The following is a 16,381-nucleotide window of genomic DNA, read 5'->3' as shown; positions in this document are numbered from 1 at the left end:
TTTAGGACACTCGACCTCGAAAACTGCACCTGTTGCATTTCTGCTAGAGCACCTTCATCCTTTCATCAGAACTATTCAAATTATGAAGGATTTACAGATGCATGAAAAGCCTTGTTTAAAATCAGAACAAAACTATGCGAACTGAAAACAGTCATTCTTACAATGCAGTTGCATACATATTATTCTCAACAGGAAAGCTTATATTTTTCACCTTCCAGAAGGTTAGTGCTTACAAAAACAAAAATGATTGTCTATATGTATCATTAAAGGAAGGAAGCATATTCTTTGTATAAAAAGTATTTAAGAACAAAAATTAAAAGGGTCTCTAAAGATCCAAACATATATAAACATACATACTTCTATATATTTATATATGTATACTATATATATTTAAGGTACTTTGGTCAGAAAACATTATTGCTACATCATTATAGATCTGTTATTTTTCATTTTTCTTTAAAAAAAAAAAAAAAGTTGCGGAAGCTTTCTAAGTTCCTGTGTAACATCACTCTGATTTTTGTAAACTCTACAAAATGCTGAACAAAAGATCTGTTTGGAACTATATTTCCAAGTCAATTTTTGGAAGAAATGGGATCACAACAATATGTCAACTGCAATTTAACTTGCCGTTTTCCAAGGTGTTATAAACATGCATAGAGTTTCTTGTCTAGTTATTGCTTACATCTCGTCTTCTTGATACTGGCATTTAGGATATTTACATTTCTTTGGCTTGACAGAACACAACGAAAAGAGACTGACATTTTCTTTTTAGCGTCTAAAGAAGCCAAAGCAATGGCTATACAACAAGAGGTGATGGCATCTTTAGGAAAAAAACAAACCAACCTCCCTCCCCAAACCAAAAAGACCCCCAACCAAACCCCACCAGACTCGAGAGCTTTCATGACACAGGAATAAAAGTTAGGATTATTGGTTAAATAAAGAAACTATGTTGTGCTTCTCCAAACTGAAATCAGAATCAGTGTTTTGCACAAACTATTTCCAAGTGAGAAACAAACTCTCTCTCTTTCTCTGACTGACTAACTCAGACAGGGTTCTGTCATGCCACACAATCTCCATCCCTACTGCGTGGGTATTACTCAAAGTGCAATGCTATGCAAGGCCTTGATTTGTAGTAGCAAAGAGCTAGGTGTGTAGGGAGAAAAAACCATATGGCACCAGACACATTTCAAGGAAACACCAATAGATCTGAAGTCTTTCTAATAGCGCAGTCAGCCAGTCCTGCTGCAATACAGCTGTGGAACTTAAACAACGAACTCTGGAACTTCATCATGGGTCAGATCCAAAGAGAAGTATTTGCTCGTTCTTTTGACTGGGAAAGTTTCTTGGATATTGATACACTGCTGAGCCAAGCAGCCGTTACAATAGAGGCCTTCTTCATCCAGTTCATGGCCACAGCCAAACGTGTAGCTCTGAGCAGTGTCTGCCAGCTGTAAGAAGTCTTTTTGGTAAAGCCGGATGTCATCCAGGCTTAAGCTGTGCCGGTCCGTGGAAGTCTTTGGTTTTCTACAAACGGTCTGTACAAAATAGAAGGTTACAACAGCAGGCGCGTTAAAAATTACATCACTGGAGCACCTGATACGACAGCCAGACGGCTCCATTATGCAACTGAAGTTCTTTGCTCGCCCTAAAGATAACTCACATGTTATATATGCATTCAGAGATACGGTGAATGCGATTGGGGGGGAGATTGTTAGGTGCTTAACTCCCACTGAAAGTCAGTGAGATTCAGGGGTCAAATTCTGACCCTACTAAAGTCACTGGCACAACCCACATTGACTTCATTAAGGTCAAGATCTCACCGTAGCAGTTTTGAAACCAGGTTTTGTTTAGACTCTTTATAAAGACAGTGGCCATCTCTCCCATTCAAATCCAGATGTGGGGTCCGATTTCAAATAACCCCTAGATCTGGGATTTTGGTTTGGACCTGTCTCTAGACAAAGGAGATCTGTGAAAACTTGGTCTGGTACAGTCACTCAGGAGAGCAAATCAGCCAGATGAGGCTCTGTGAATTGGCATGTCTATACTAGAGTGGAACGTGACATTCCCAGGGTAGCTACATTGCTTGTTACTTGGAATCTTCCCTCCTGACAAAGTGAAAGCAAGATATGGGTGATGCTGGGATCTGAAGTCCATGGTGCTGTATGTCTCTGGACAAAGGGAACTTTCACAGGCATTGTAATATACCAACAGTCACCACTGGGACAGTGGCTATCATGTGCGATCAAGATTAGCGGTGAGTCACCTCAGAAGGGCCGTGGGTTTGGTTTGGATAAAACAGGTGAAAATTGGATTTTTTCCCCCTCAAACTGTGAACATCTCTGGGATCTGAAGAGTTAATCTGATGTTCTTGTAAGAGTTCCGGCATTCCCTGTTTCTGACGGGGTGAGAAATGCAGTGTAAAAAAGGCCCCCATACTGTCTGCTTTCAAAGGCCCAAGTTTGCAAAAAAAATAATTTTTTTTTCACCTCCACAAGCTAACATTTACTCAAACTCAAAGAATTTCTATATGAATTTGCAGCAAGAAAGTGGACAGTCCTTTTTTTATTCCCCCCTCCAGACTGGTTTGTCCATGTCTAATCAAGGCGTGACGTTTGCTTTACGTCAAACCCTATTTCTGAAGTCTCCATGCCCGGACATACCTGTGGCAATGAGTCGCTGCTTTGACCGCGAAGTTTGACCACCGTTTCAGAAGAGCTGGATGTGGACGAACTTACTTCCTTCACGATTAACCCTGCATTAGGAAACAAGGAAAGAAGCAGATCTAAAGTCGGGAGTTATTTAGGGTCAGCTTCTGGGTTGCTAGGATAAGTTGCTGCCTGGTTAAGTTACCTTAAGGAAGCCACATTTAAAATTCTGCAGTAGCCAGCTGAAAATGCTTGGTCTCAAAATTTTGCCACATCGAAAACGACCCTCTTTAGTTACTTGGGGCCACATTCAGAAGACCAGACAGCCTAGAGGGAGGCTGCACTGGTGTCTCTTCCACCTCTATGTTACGCCAGTTTAACCTCCCTCAGACACACAGGACCAAACTCAGAGGTGCTGTGTACGCTAGATCCCTTGACATTCAACTGCGACTCCTCTGCTTCCACACATTACGGCACCGCGTGTAAGTCCAAGCAGTGGTAAGTTACACGCTAACGGGCCACGAGAAAGATGGAAGAAGTTGAGGTTGTTCCCACCCCGCTTTAAACTTGCATCTTTCTCCAGCTCGTCAGCAGGTCAGACTCCCATCGGCGGAGCAGAGAGGATTTAAAAACACGATGAGAAATTACGTGTAAAGAGTCTACCATAGTCCTTGCCTCTGAATCTGGCTCCTGGAGTCGCTTCTGCAGCCGCAGTCAAACGCGGAGATAATTGAAACGGAGTCTGGTTTTTTTTTGTAAACAAACTCCTATTCAAAGTGTAAATGAAGCCAGTTACAATTTGGCTTTCCAGGAGTGTAAACTCCCCTTTGCGGTATTGCGTCTCATCCACACAACGAGCTCTAAGCCCATTGTAAAATTCACTTAGAAATAACCCAGAGAAGTAACGTGGGCCCTCAGATCGTCAGTCCAGAATTCCCAGTGGCAGTCAGACTGGCAGTCAGACCAAGACGTTTCTGGGGGCGGCTCCAGGGAAGTCACCAATTCAACGCAGCCATAATATCTCGTGCGTTCCTGAAGTGAGAGAGTGACGGAATGATCCTCTGTCGTTCTGGCACCATACTGATACTCCGACAGAGCCGGGGGGCGAAGGGCTCCACTGAGGCTGGCAGAGGTTTTGCCGTGGACTTCACTGTGGTCTAGGTTCCCCCCCCCCCCGGGGTTTATACCCGGCCTGTGACTGAGGGAGAAAGCTGGGATGACAGCGCCAGGAGACTCCATCACAGCTTCACTGATTTACACCGGCTGGCCCCATATGTTTCTATGCTGATGGGCTGACGGTGTTAATTCCTCTGTCGTTCCAGTGCCAGAACGACAAACCTCAGTTTTCTCACCTTAAGAATGCACCAGGTGTTACGGGGACCATCCGAGCTACCCAGCATTTAGCGGCTATAAACTCTCTCCATAACCCCCTCAGCCCGTCGGAAGCTGAAATGTCGTTAGTACTTCGAAATTCCTATTCCTGGGTGCGCTGTGGAAGTCTGAAGCACAGAACCCGGCATGCCTGGTCAGTGCCACAGCGTGTCGCACCAGTTCACGGACACAGTCTATACCCAGGGCTCCCAGCCTTTCTGGCTCGAGGGCCACAAATATCATGTTTACAACCCTGAAGGGCCACCAGTTTATCAACGCATAAAAACCGTACTGCCGTACGCACCGCTAAGGGCGGCGAATCACCACACGCGTAAAGGAAACGTTGTGATGCTGCTGTGCTCACTGTTACAGTCACTATTTTACACCTACAAATGACTCCCAGTGTGTCGCACACTCGCAGGCAAAGCACTCGTGTAGATGAGTGACTGTCACCACACGCTGACGCACCTGGCCTGGCAGATAAGTCACGGTGGGTGGGCTGCGAAGTGCAGGTCAAACCGGAAGGCACTGATTTTTAGAGTCCTGCCGCTCTCCTCAACCACGGTGGGTCCTGGCTGCTCTGCCAGCAGCTTCTTCTCCTCCTTTGCCCGCCTTCCCCAAGCCAGACGTCTCCCATCCCCCTGGCTGCAGCAGGGAAACCACATGCATCCTGTAGCCCTGTGTGCTCCACCTGGGTCCCTGGGCAGTGGGTCCCTTCTGCAGCCAGGGGGACAGATCAGTGCTCCCCTCCCTCTGGCTCCAGCAGGGACCCCAGCGCCTAGGGATCCAGGCGGAGCGCTTTGCCATGCTCCCGGCTACAGCCAGGGGCAGGGCAGTGCTGATCTCCCGTCCCTTTGGCTACAGCAAGAAGCCTGCACCGGTCTTGTAACCCCGCGGCAACGCGCTCCGCCTGGGTCTTTAGACAGAGGCTCCCTTCTGCAGCCAGCGGGAGGGGAGCTGCGGGTCACTTTGAAAGACCCTTGGGGCCACGGGTTGGGAACCCCATGTCTATACAGAGGGCAGGGTGACCCTCATCTTACAAAGAGCCGCTGAAACAGCAGCGAGCCCCACAGGGAGAGCAGTGCTGAAGGGATCAAGTCCTGTAGCAGCACAGAATGCAACGCTGAAGGGGAAGGGAGGCCACGTAAAGACACTATGAAAATGGGAACAAAATGTGTCAAAATATCTTTGTTTGGAGAGAGCCAAAACCACCATCTAAGTCAGTTCAACAGCGCCATGTACAAGAGAGGTTCTATTTTCTAGGTGAAAGAAGGAAGGGCAATGCAGGGATACTTAGAACGGGTTTTAATCTCCCACGAATCAAGAGAGTAAAGGGATATTTAGAAACAAAGCACTACTTGGTCGGACAAGGTTTCACCTGCTATTGTGATGAGCAACACCTACCGTTGCTATAACCACAACAGACTAGAGAGATTGGTTTGTTTCTTCCCAGTTTGTGGCGTTAGCAGCTTTCCCTTGTGCACAGAGTCAATTTCACCACTTCTCCTGGGGAGTGGGTCAATTTCCGTTTAATTGGGGGTTTGTCACCCAGCAACAAGGCAGTGAAAACCCCATTTAATGAAAGGAAAATGGGATTGCAGAACTTCAACCATTGCCAGAGACCCCCCCAGGGCAGGTGCAGAACCTGAATCTATTTCCAGCTAACTTTGGAAATGGTCTAGGTTTCAAGTTGATGGTGTCCTTCAAAATGGGAATGGTTGATAGAAATGTAAAATCCTCCAAACAAAGAGCCTTTGGTTCAATCAATTAGATCACCTAAGAACCCATTTTACATAAGTCAACGGGTCAGATTTGCCCGGATAGCTCTGGATATGTGCAGCTACACAGTTACTGCGACGGCACAATGGTGAATCGCGTGCCCATATAACCAGGAAGATATGAAACAGGCCATCTGCACACAGGTGCTGAAACCACACTGAAACTGGGCATGAAAAACAGCTGGGCAAGTGCATGCATGCAGTGATGAAGATATGACATGTTGTGCTTCTTAACTCTTGGACTTAAGAACAATTGTGACTGCCTGAATTTTGTGACTGATGAAGACCTGCTAGGCCAAATTCTGCCTTGTGTAAGTGTGCTCAACTCCAAAGAAGACACACACCTACATCAAGGCTGGATCTGGCTCAGTGTGTCTATTTTCACTTTGTATGAAATTCACCTGTGTGCATAAGGTTTTATTTGGAGGGATTAGGTGGGGCTGAAGTAATGCGGTGTACAGGATTTCTGCTAGCCCCTCCAGAGGAGTGAATTTCACCTTTGATATATTGATAAAAAGCGATGGATATTTCCTGGAGTGAAACGTGCTTTTAAGATTCTGCCCTTCCTGGCAATCCCTTATCTTAAAGCATCACCAGTACAGGTTCATTTATCTGTAGTGTGACCCATTGCTGCTGTGCAAACTCTTTGTTGCTGGTCCCCTGAGTGGTTTCTTTAAGCAAGTTTCACCTTCCTCAAAATTAAAACTAGAATTTGCACAATCTAACCCAATGCCATCCCACAAAACAAAGGAGATCAAGGGTGCTGGAAAGTCTGCTATTGACTTTTCTTCCCTCCAAAGCAATCTAGCAGAATGTCCCACTTTGTGCTTTTATCTCACGCCAAAAGGTACATTCGTGGGGATCTGATCTCATGAAAAATTGGATCCCAGTTCTGTTGTGGCATTTGACAAGGGGACCCTTTTCTGTATTGCTTCTCCTCTCCAGCACTTGTGTTTACGTGCTCTTAGTGATTTCACACGGCACCACAGAGAGCAACGTCAAGTATCTTCCCCATGGCATGTTACCTGAGTGTCCGTTAAACTTCCGTGATGTCAGCATATCCTCAGTGATGTAGATGCACATGTCCGGGCTAACTTCCAGGGGCGTCTCGATCGTCTGCTCCAGCTCTCGGGGGTCATCGACCAGCATTTCTATTTCTGAAGCAGAAGAAGAAGAAAAGATTAAAGGTTTTCTAACATGGAAAGAGCGTCTGTAAAATAAAAAAATCAGGCGGCTCTTTCTGCTATACAAGGATTTGTCCCTATTGGCCAGCAGCTGCCACGTAAAGCCAATTCTTGAGTCTATTGCAGCTGCAGAGTCCTAAAAAGCAGCACTGAATGCAAGTCACATGAGTGCGGAAATGCTTGAGAAAATGATCATCCTCTATTATATGTATTACGGTAGCACCTATGGGTCTAAGCCACATGGGTAGCCCAGTATAAGTCTACACTGCAGCTGGGAGGTGCTGTTCCTAGCCCGGGCAGACAGACACACACTAGCTCAGCTCAAGATGGCGTGCTAAAAATAGCAGCGCGGCCATCCAACCCCCTGGATTCGAGCCCTGGGGCCTAGCCCAGGCTACCACCCGGGCCACAACGTCCACACTGCTATTTTTAGTGCATGGGCTTCAGCCCTGCTCGCATGTCTGTCTACCCATGCCGGGAACACCCCACCCCCCTGCTGCAGTGTGGACGGACCCCCAGAGGCCCGGTGACCCACCTTGTGACTGGCTGGAAAGGGATGCCTGGGGGCGCGACACGCAGAGGGAAAGCATTTGCCTCCCCGCTGCCTTTGGCCCGCGCTCCAGCAACATTCAGCGCCGCGGCTGCTTCTGCTGGGACGCCACGGTGGAGCTCAGGATTCTCACCGCGCAGCCCCTGATTCTTTTCCCCCCACCGTTCGCCGTCTCTCGAGCAGCCGCGCCCGCAATTTCAGGCGAGGCTCCCAGCCCGATGAGGACGATGGACAGCACGGAAAGCGTTTGCACTGCCCGCAGCGTCCCCGCCTTTCCTTCCGCCGCGTGGGTTACTTTAGTCACCAAGCTCTGCGCGGATGGAGGGCTAGAACCCCCATGGTCCGGCTGCTGGTTTTTTGCAGTCAATGCGACCGCCTGCCCAGCGAGTGGAAGAAACGGTAGCCCGGCAGGACCAGCCGCGTGCCTTACCATCATCCTGGGAGTCCTCCTCGAGCCGGTCCTTCCCGCCGCTCTCCACCCCGGAGGTGTGGGAGCTGCCGTGGCTGGTCATGGAGCTGCAGGTTTTCAGTTTGCGGTGGACGGCGGGGCCCAGGAAGCTGTCCTCCGGCCCCAGCTCCCTGGGCTTGGGGTCCGCCTCGATGCCGGAGGTGTGGGAGCTGCCGTGGCTGGTGGTGGAATGCCGCGAGAGGCGCTTGTGCTTGACGCTGCCCGCGCTGCTCCCGCTGGCTCGGGAACGTTTTTCCAGCTGGTCCAAGTCCAGGTCCACGGTGTCGCTGATGTAAGACTCCCGGTACTGCTTCTTCTCTGCAAGGCAAAGCAGCAGCTCGGTCATTCCCCCAGGGGAGCCCGGCTGGCTGCGCAGGCTACCAACGCTCCCGGGACGCACACGGATTCTGGGCCAGATTGGGCCGGGGGGAAAAGTTGCTTTTTCCTGTCCTGCCCCCTTGGGGGTCTTCTGCCGCCGTGCAGCTGGTAGGCAGCCCCGCAGCTCCTGTGCTCTCCGCAGTGCAGGGACAGCCCCCTGCCAGACAGACAGAGCAGGCTGCAGGGTACCCCTCGCCACCCAGGAGCAACCAGCTGAGCACACAAGTGGGGAGAGGCTGCCCCACACGTGGTGGCGGGAGCCCTCCCTCTGCAGGCTGGATTCTGATATCTCCCCTCCGGCAGGGCCTGAGCCCCCCGGTAGTTACAGGCTACCCTGGGGCAGGCAGCACAAGGGTCAGCTCCCCCCACCCCGTGAAACACCATCTGAACAGGACCATGCAGAGTACCGCCCCCCCAGTGCATTGGCACCCAGTCAGGCCCCGTCAATGCAGCGTAGCTAGCTCGTTAGGGTTGCGTTTATCACAGCACAGAGCCTCCTCCTGACTCCTCCGCTGGCCTGGGGCCTTATCAGCCGGCCGGCACCTGCCCGCGGCCAGCTTATCGCACAGCTCGACCCACGCACGCCAGGGCGCACAGGTTTACATTCCTGATGCAAGCGAGCGGCAGGCCGGGCTGTGACCGGCAACACCCAGTCCAACGCTGGATCCGCCGAGAGCCCCCCCCGGACGGAGAGGGAAGCGGTTTCTCGTGGTACCGCAGCGTGGAAGTTATTTCAGGCTGGTGGAAACTGAAGGCAGGACAAGTTTGAGGGAAAAGCCCAGCTCCTCGTCCGGCTGCCTTCCACGGGAGCTGCTTGTAAAGAAACAACGCGGCGAGCCACGGGCAGAGCGGAGAGCGCACCGGGGAACTCAGGCCAGGGCAAGGAGCTGCCTTTCTCATGCTGGAGCTGCTAACGGGACTGGGTGCTGCTATGCACAGAATGGCCAAGATTCTTGCACGTCCATACACGGTTCTCTCCCATCCTGCACACAGCACGGAGTCCAGGGAAACCGGGGTACGGTCTACCTGCTGTGCAAACCGGCCATGGGGTACAGAGGGGCAGCAGGTCTCTGATCCCCCCCCCCAATAACCCAGGGCTTGGGGACTCAGATGAGCCACACTGTACATAGACCCACTGGCTATGCTCCCTCACTCTCCCAGCGAAGTCTCAGCTCTGCCTCCAGGTTCTCCTCGACCGTGCCCATCACCATGGAGTCTGAGCTCCGTCACAGGCTCCAGAATCCCTCTGCACGTTCCAGCCCCATGGCGCAGTGGGGAGACGGCATTTCCGCCTGGCTTTGGTCCTCACGTGGAGAGGTTTTGCCCCTTTGACAGTAACAGCAAGAGCTGAAACTTTCCCCGATCTGAAGAGCACAAGGAAGTGGAGAGCTGCCCGGCCCAGCAAGCCGGGGAGCCCCCCGCTGAACCCACAGTCTAAGTCCCTCCTCCCCGCGCGGGCGGGAACGCGTGCACACGAACCACACGGCACGTGAGCCAGAGCAGGAAACTGCAAGTGTAAGACAAGCTGGGCCCGCCGGTGCCCAGAGCGTGGGGAGCTGCATGGGTGCTGCAGAAGCAGATGCCAGGCCCTGGCTCTGCCGATTCAGTCCTGCCGGGGGACTGGTCACCTTCTCTTCCATTTCCCGCAATCGCTTCCCCGGCTTGTCGCTAGGAATTGGTGCGTTTCGAGGGGGTTTTTAAACGCTGCTGTCTGTAAAATGCCAGCCCAGGGCGGAGATAGCAGCGCACAGGCGCTGGAGAGATCAGAGGGGCCTGAGAAGGCCGGGTGGTCTTGGGAACGAGCAGCGACACGCCACAGACAGACTGCGTGCTAACAGCGCGATAGAATGAACCCCCCGGGGAGAAGGGAGCGCAGAGAGGCTGCTTTCAGCTACCTGGAGCAGCTTCCTCTGCCTAAAAGAGTTTAGCAGCCAGGCTTGGACACTAGCCATCACTAGAGCCGGAGGAAGCGTTGGACAAAACCGTGGCCTGGCCGGCAGTAGGGCTGCTAGGAAAGGGGCCGACGGTCGAAATGCAGTTTTCATCGGATTTGGTGAAATCAGAATGTTTCTCACACGGGCACCCAAGAGCCGGCGGGAACGCCGGGAAGGGTCTGCAGCGCCGAGGCTGCCCGCCAGGCAGACCGTCCCGGGGCTGAAGGACCGCCGGGCTCTGAGGCTGCCCCCCCAGGCAAACTGCCCCAGGGCTCCGTCCCCTTTCAGGGAGGATTTTGAAAATCTTTGGTTTTCCTTCCTAAGTGGAAGGAAACCAAAACACTAAAACCCTGCGCGACCTGGAATCGCCTTTCTCCACCCAGCCTAGACAACTGCTCCAGCCAGATCAGAGGTCGTGGGCTGCGGGCGGGGGGGAGCGGTAAACCCAGCATAGCCAGATTAAAACACGGCCAAGTACCTTCATTCTCCTCTAGCTTCCTGACCTGCCGCAGGACCGGCTGCAGATTCATATAGAGACGGTGGCTATTGCTGAGAAGTTGCAGGAGATGCCTGGAGCGCAAGGGGCAGCCCGTGTAGTAGATGAGTTTCCTGGCTGAGGGCAAACCGTCCGGCAAAATCTCAAACTTCTTCCCCTGTGCGGAACAAGGAGGAAATATCAATATCTGCACGGCAAAGCTCTGTAAGTGGAGGCGTCTAGCCACGGATACACAGACAGACAGACAGACTCCCCCTTCCTGCAGTTCACTGGGGAAAGGTAAAGGGAGCTTCTAGGAACCAGCGGAAGTTTGCTCTATTTAAGAAGGATCCTTGAAGCTCCCCCCCCCCCCCCCCCGGGCGCATTGTCTCACTGCATTCTGGAGTCGGAGGTAGGAAACACACAGGGTTTGCCGTGCCTTACACAAAATACACGCCCAGCGTCAGTATGGTCCCATTGCACAAACGGGCCGGAGGTTTGGCGTCAGATCATCACTCAGTCGCACGGGGGTGGGGAAGAGAAGATGTACGTGTGTGAGACTCTTCAATGTCAGGACAGACAGACGCATTAACACATTTTAATAAGCAAACTCTGCTCAATGGCTGGTGGTAGGCAGGTGGTTAGACCAGGGGATTTGAATGGTCTCTTCTGGGCTTAAAAATCTATGAATCGGTCTAGCAGCAGCTCTGCTCCCCTTGACATGAATGGGAGCTTTCCTGCTGATTGCAATCAAAGCAGGGCCCTTGTTTAACAAGACCCCGACCTGCATCAGCCTTTGGATGCTTTAGTTGTAATGATCTAAAGGAAACAAACAGGTGAGCTACTCGGAACGGAATATTTCCCCCTTTACTCCTAAGGATCCGTTGCCACGGGAAGTTGCGAAGGCCAAAACGACAGCGGGGTTCAAAAAAAGAACTAGCTACATTATGGAGAGTGGGTCCATCAATGGCTCTGAGCCAAGATGGGCAGGGACACAACCCCACGCTCTGAGTGTCCCTAGCCTCTGACTGGCAGAAGCTGGGAGTGGACGACAGGGGATGGATCACTCGTTGGTTGCCCGTTCTGTTCAGTCCCTCTGAAGCACCCGGCTTTGGCCACTGTCGGAAGACAGGATCCTGGACTAGATGGACCCTTGGTCTGACCCAGTGTGGCCGTTCTTATGTTATAGGCAGTTTGTAGGTGGATGGAAGCTGATGAAACACAGGAGGAAACCGGTCTAAAAAAAGAAAGACACTTCTCTTTACATACGTTATGAACCCTTCTTGTTTTGTACTCACCACAAATACAAGTTTTCCCACGTTTGTCCAGGGGAAGTCATAAAGCAACTGTCTTTCTTCATCTAAATTCTGTGAAACAAATGGCACCCTGAGTATGGGAGTTAGGAAACCTGGGACAGATTCATTACTTGTAAGGACTTAGGAAGAAGCTGCAAACACAGCTGATCACTTCTTTCCCCCAGCATGCTCAAATATCAAAGCACTCTCCTGGGTTTCTTAGAAACCTATTCTAAGGCCTTGTCTACACTTAAAAAATAATTTTAGCGGTGGCTGATATCCACACTGCCCTGCTTGGGTGGGTGGTGTGTGTCCTCACCAGGAGTGCTTCTACTGACCTAAGGGGCAGAATAGGGAGCAGACAGCCCCACCGCCGGTGTGAGAGGATGCAATGTCTGCATTGACACTGCGTTGCGCTAACAAAGCTGGCAAAAGCCCTGCGCCCCCCGTTGAGGTGGTTTTATTTTGTCGAAAAACCAGGGCAGTTTTGTCGGCGGGGGGTTGACTGCAGTGTGCACACCGCCTCTGCTTTGTCAATTAAAGCGGATTTTGGTCAACAAAACTCTCTTGCGTAGACCAGGCCTGAGATGTCGTAAATCGCTCCCCTGGGGCCTGGCATTACAAAAACGTTTAATTCCCCCAAAGCCGAGTTTCGGTACAGCACTTAAGCATCTCCTTAATTACTTTGCTTACGTTCTTAGGGCATGATCCAACTCCCACTGATGTTAATGGAAAGAGTGGAGTGGAACGAGACCCTTAATATAGAATTACTTTGCTGTATGCGGGCCTTATTCTGCAGAAGGCTCCCTGAGATACATGATTTGCCTATTTAAAGGCGACAGATTTCCATCAATGCACTGACAGTGAATTGGATTTTTAAAGAGCGTTTCGTCGATTTCTAAGTTCCCTGAAGCCATCCAAACAGTATAATTCTCTGCGAGGCACATAGGTCATTCTGCATTCATTCCTTACCTAGCAATCCCACCGACATCAGGGGAAACTCTGCATCTGGAATGAGTGCAGAATATCCAACAGCTCCAAAGACCAGCTCAGAGAAGAGGATTCTGCTGAAGGACTTTTCTGTAGCCGGCATCTCACACCACACAGAGTAAAAGCAATTGACATTTACACCCTTTTGCAGCTTCCTCAGGAAGACGTTGGGTCTCCCACAAATCCAACTGGAGTAAAACACTAAGTTGTCTCTGTCACCCACCGGTGAGTGTATGTTGCAGGTCTCCCTCTGTGCTGATCCACTGAGATCATGAGTTGATACAGACCTCAGCTAGCTCATACTGTGACGGCTCGTGCTGTGTGCTCTGGGGATCACCAGTTTAATCCCTGGTGCACTGGGTAAAAGGCCCAGTTAGCACATTTCTAGTGCAATCAGTGTGCTATCGTTCATTTTTACGGGATGATTGATAGGCTCAAAGAGTGATGGTTGAATTTCAAAAGTATCTGAGGAACTTCTGATTTTAAAAGAAATTATTGAAAAATAATCAAGGGTCAAAATGGCCAACTTCCACTGGCGAAGTAAAAGCCACTAATTCTAGACCACGAAATCTGAGGTCATCAGGTGAGGAAAATGTACCATTGTTTTCATTTCAGACAGCCTGATTTCAGTGAATTGTCCTCTGCATAAATGAGAGCAAAAAATTGGCCTGATGGACACACACCACACATTTACTTTGGTATAACTACATCGCCGAGGGGTGTGAAAAATCCCCACCCCCTGCACAACGTAGTTATACCAACCGTAACCCACTATGCAGACAGTGCTATACGGGCGGGAGAGCCTCTCCGCCTCTCGCGGAGGTGGAGTTAGTAAACCGGCGGGAAAGCTCTCTCTTGTCAGCTTAGAGCGTTTGTATCAGAAGCGCTACATTGGTGCAGCTGCATTGACGCAGCATTTGTAGTGTAAACCGGCCGGTAGAGACGTACCTGAAAGATCTGTATCCCTCGCGTCGTCAACCCAAGGGTTAATGAGGCTTCAATTTCCCTTTTGTCCTAAAAAAAAAAAAAAAAAAACCCCAATGTTTTTAGTAAATACTTTTCAACGTAAAGTGAACATCACACAGTAGATTACTGAAGAGAAGAAAGGCAGTAGCAGAAGCTATGTTTTGTGGGAAATAACTGTGACATTGTGTTGGTAAATAGCAGCATGCGGATGGCTCACATTTCTTGGACACGGTAGGTAAGAAGGATTTGGGTCTGCACTGAGTGGTACAGGACACCCGCAGCTCCCGAATGACTGCAACTGGAGGTGCGGGTGCTCAGCACTTCTGAAATCAGACCCAGACAGATTCCATATTTCTAGATATAAAAATCACAGCCCTGTCAGACAAATTGTGTGCGAGTGAGAGAGAAAGAGTGTGTGTGTGTCAAAGAGAGAACATGGCCTAGAATTAGTGATAGCACTCTCTCTCTCTCTCACACACACACACACACACACACACACACACACACACACTCTGACACAAACACACACACACACACACACACTCTGACACACAATTTGTTTTGACAGTGTTGTGATTCTCAGATGCAGGCATGAATGCACTCTCATCAAGAATTCCATTACACGCCCTGTGAAAACCACCCAAACATTTTCTAGTTTCGATTCCCATAGTAATATACGAAGCCCAATTCCTTTGTGTTTCTGAACCAACACTTTTGCATTCCCATTTGCTACAGGGAAAGATTTTGAAACTTGGAGACAAAGATCGCACTACTTCCTGTATCACTTAAACCTACTGCATCTGTTCCAAATACTGGGTGTGCTTGAAAGCTCTACAGTAAATAAATCGACTCCTACTGCGTAGGTATCTTTTCTAATTGCTTCCATCTGCTGTGCAGTAACAACACACAGTCTCAGATGTTATACCATTCAAAACGCAGATCAGTTGCTGGGTTTGTCTCATGCACTTTATGTAAATAAATCTAAGCAGATTTCTCAACTCAAACCCCAAACAAACAGGAATCACAGAAAATTGACTGAAATGAAAGACAGTCCTGGAAAAGGGGCCATAAAAACCTTTAGACTTCTGTAGAAGACATTTTAAAAGTGAAGCTCAATTGTCCTTATGTTAAAAGATAACCAACCCATTTTCTGATGTTTAAATGAAAACTTGGAGGGAATGGTAGAATGCAGAGGCCAGTCTGGAGAAGTCTCTGATGCATGATTACCCTGGAAATTCAGGGCACATTAGGCATTATCCATCCAAGCAAACAAGGTGTGCGATGTCATTATTTGGTATTATCCGTAAGGGTTTCACATAGACCGTGGCTTGAGAATCGCTACTGTTACAAGCCTCCAGGGCTGCAGCGTGACTTTACAATGTGCAAGGGCATCAATACAATGTCCCAGGAGCGGACCGAGGTATTGGGATCCTCTGCAACTCCCCTTTGCTGTGGTGGAAGGAGCAAGCCACAACCCTAATTATCATCATACAAATAAAATATAATTAAAAATAAAAAACATTCCATCGTGGGGGCCCCGCCCATGCCCCGACTCGCCCTGCTTGCTTACACCCAAGAGGGAGTAGCGGAAGTCACTATCCGAGCGGAGGAGGAACAGGAATGCCAGGGCGGTGACAATCTAGCCCTAAAGCAAAAATCAGGTAATAATCACACCCACGTGCCTGAGTGCGAAAGGCTTCAGATGTGAGTTCACCCCAAGCCAAGAGATCTTTTGCAGTGGAACAGTCCCTAGCATTCGGAACAGAGGACTTGTGATTCGTTACAGAGATGGGTATTTGGAAAGGGTTTTCCTCCTCTAGATAATCACATGGAAAAGCCAAAAACGGGCACGTAAAAACCCATACTTAATCTGGGTCATGATTTCAAAAGCTCCAACTATCGACAGGTACTGGATCCTCTCAGGCAGGAGAATGCTGACAAGAGGAGAACTGCCCCAAACCGCCCATCTTCGTAAAAATCCTTTTCTCCAAGTAGAAAGGCCAGCTGCACGGCAGGTGCAAGTGGCAGAGCCCTACCGAAGTCAGCAGCCGTAGGCTCCAGGGGAGGATTTGGAACAGAAGCCCAATAAAAAGGCTTAAAAACTCACCCCGAGGGGAAATGAACCAACCAAATTGAACAGTTCAGGCCGAGTGACTTAAGTGAAGTTACTCATGATTTCGGCAAAACACTTGCTTAAAGTTAAGTATGTGCTTAGACCCATGTCGGTGCTTTGTTGAATCGGGGCCGAGGAGAACAATTGTTTAACTTGGCTTTGGATCCATCCACTTCAATGGAGCCCCTCTTGATTTACTGCTGCGTAAGCAGGAAGAGAATTGTGGCTTGTGTGTTAACACAGCAGTGTTAGGA

The 16,381-nt window shown here is 49.9% G+C and overlaps 1 protein-coding gene across 1 annotated transcript in view; it reads right to left on the bottom strand.

The window, feature by feature from the left end:
• Nucleotides 1-462: 462 nt before the first annotated feature.
• The window catches only part of FRMD6 (FERM domain containing 6), a 71,326-nt gene continuing 55,407 nt past the window's right edge, over nucleotides 463-16,381 (bottom strand). Inside the window, exons 8-14 of the mRNA XM_067554763.1 lie at nucleotides 13,997-14,062; nucleotides 12,062-12,130; nucleotides 10,767-10,941; nucleotides 7,959-8,294; nucleotides 6,820-6,951; nucleotides 2,661-2,752; nucleotides 463-1,535 (exon numbers count right to left, since the gene is read on the bottom strand). Of these exons, the coding sequence (XP_067410864.1) occupies nucleotides 1,263-1,535; nucleotides 2,661-2,752; nucleotides 6,820-6,951; nucleotides 7,959-8,294; nucleotides 10,767-10,941; nucleotides 12,062-12,130; nucleotides 13,997-14,062 (1,143 nt within the window). The 3' untranslated portion in view covers nucleotides 463-1,262. The remainder of the gene's footprint in view (nucleotides 1,536-2,660; nucleotides 2,753-6,819; nucleotides 6,952-7,958; nucleotides 8,295-10,766; nucleotides 10,942-12,061; nucleotides 12,131-13,996; nucleotides 14,063-16,381) is intronic.

Source organism: Emydura macquarii, unplaced genomic scaffold (assembly GCF_026122565.2).
Source record: "Emydura macquarii macquarii isolate MOO-44397 ecotype Brisbane River unplaced genomic scaffold, CSIRO-AGI_Emac_v2 contig_1551, whole genome shotgun sequence".
Lineage (NCBI taxonomy): Eukaryota > Metazoa > Chordata > Testudines > Chelidae > Emydura > Emydura macquarii.
This window is presented reverse-complemented; position numbering and strand designations above follow the sequence as displayed.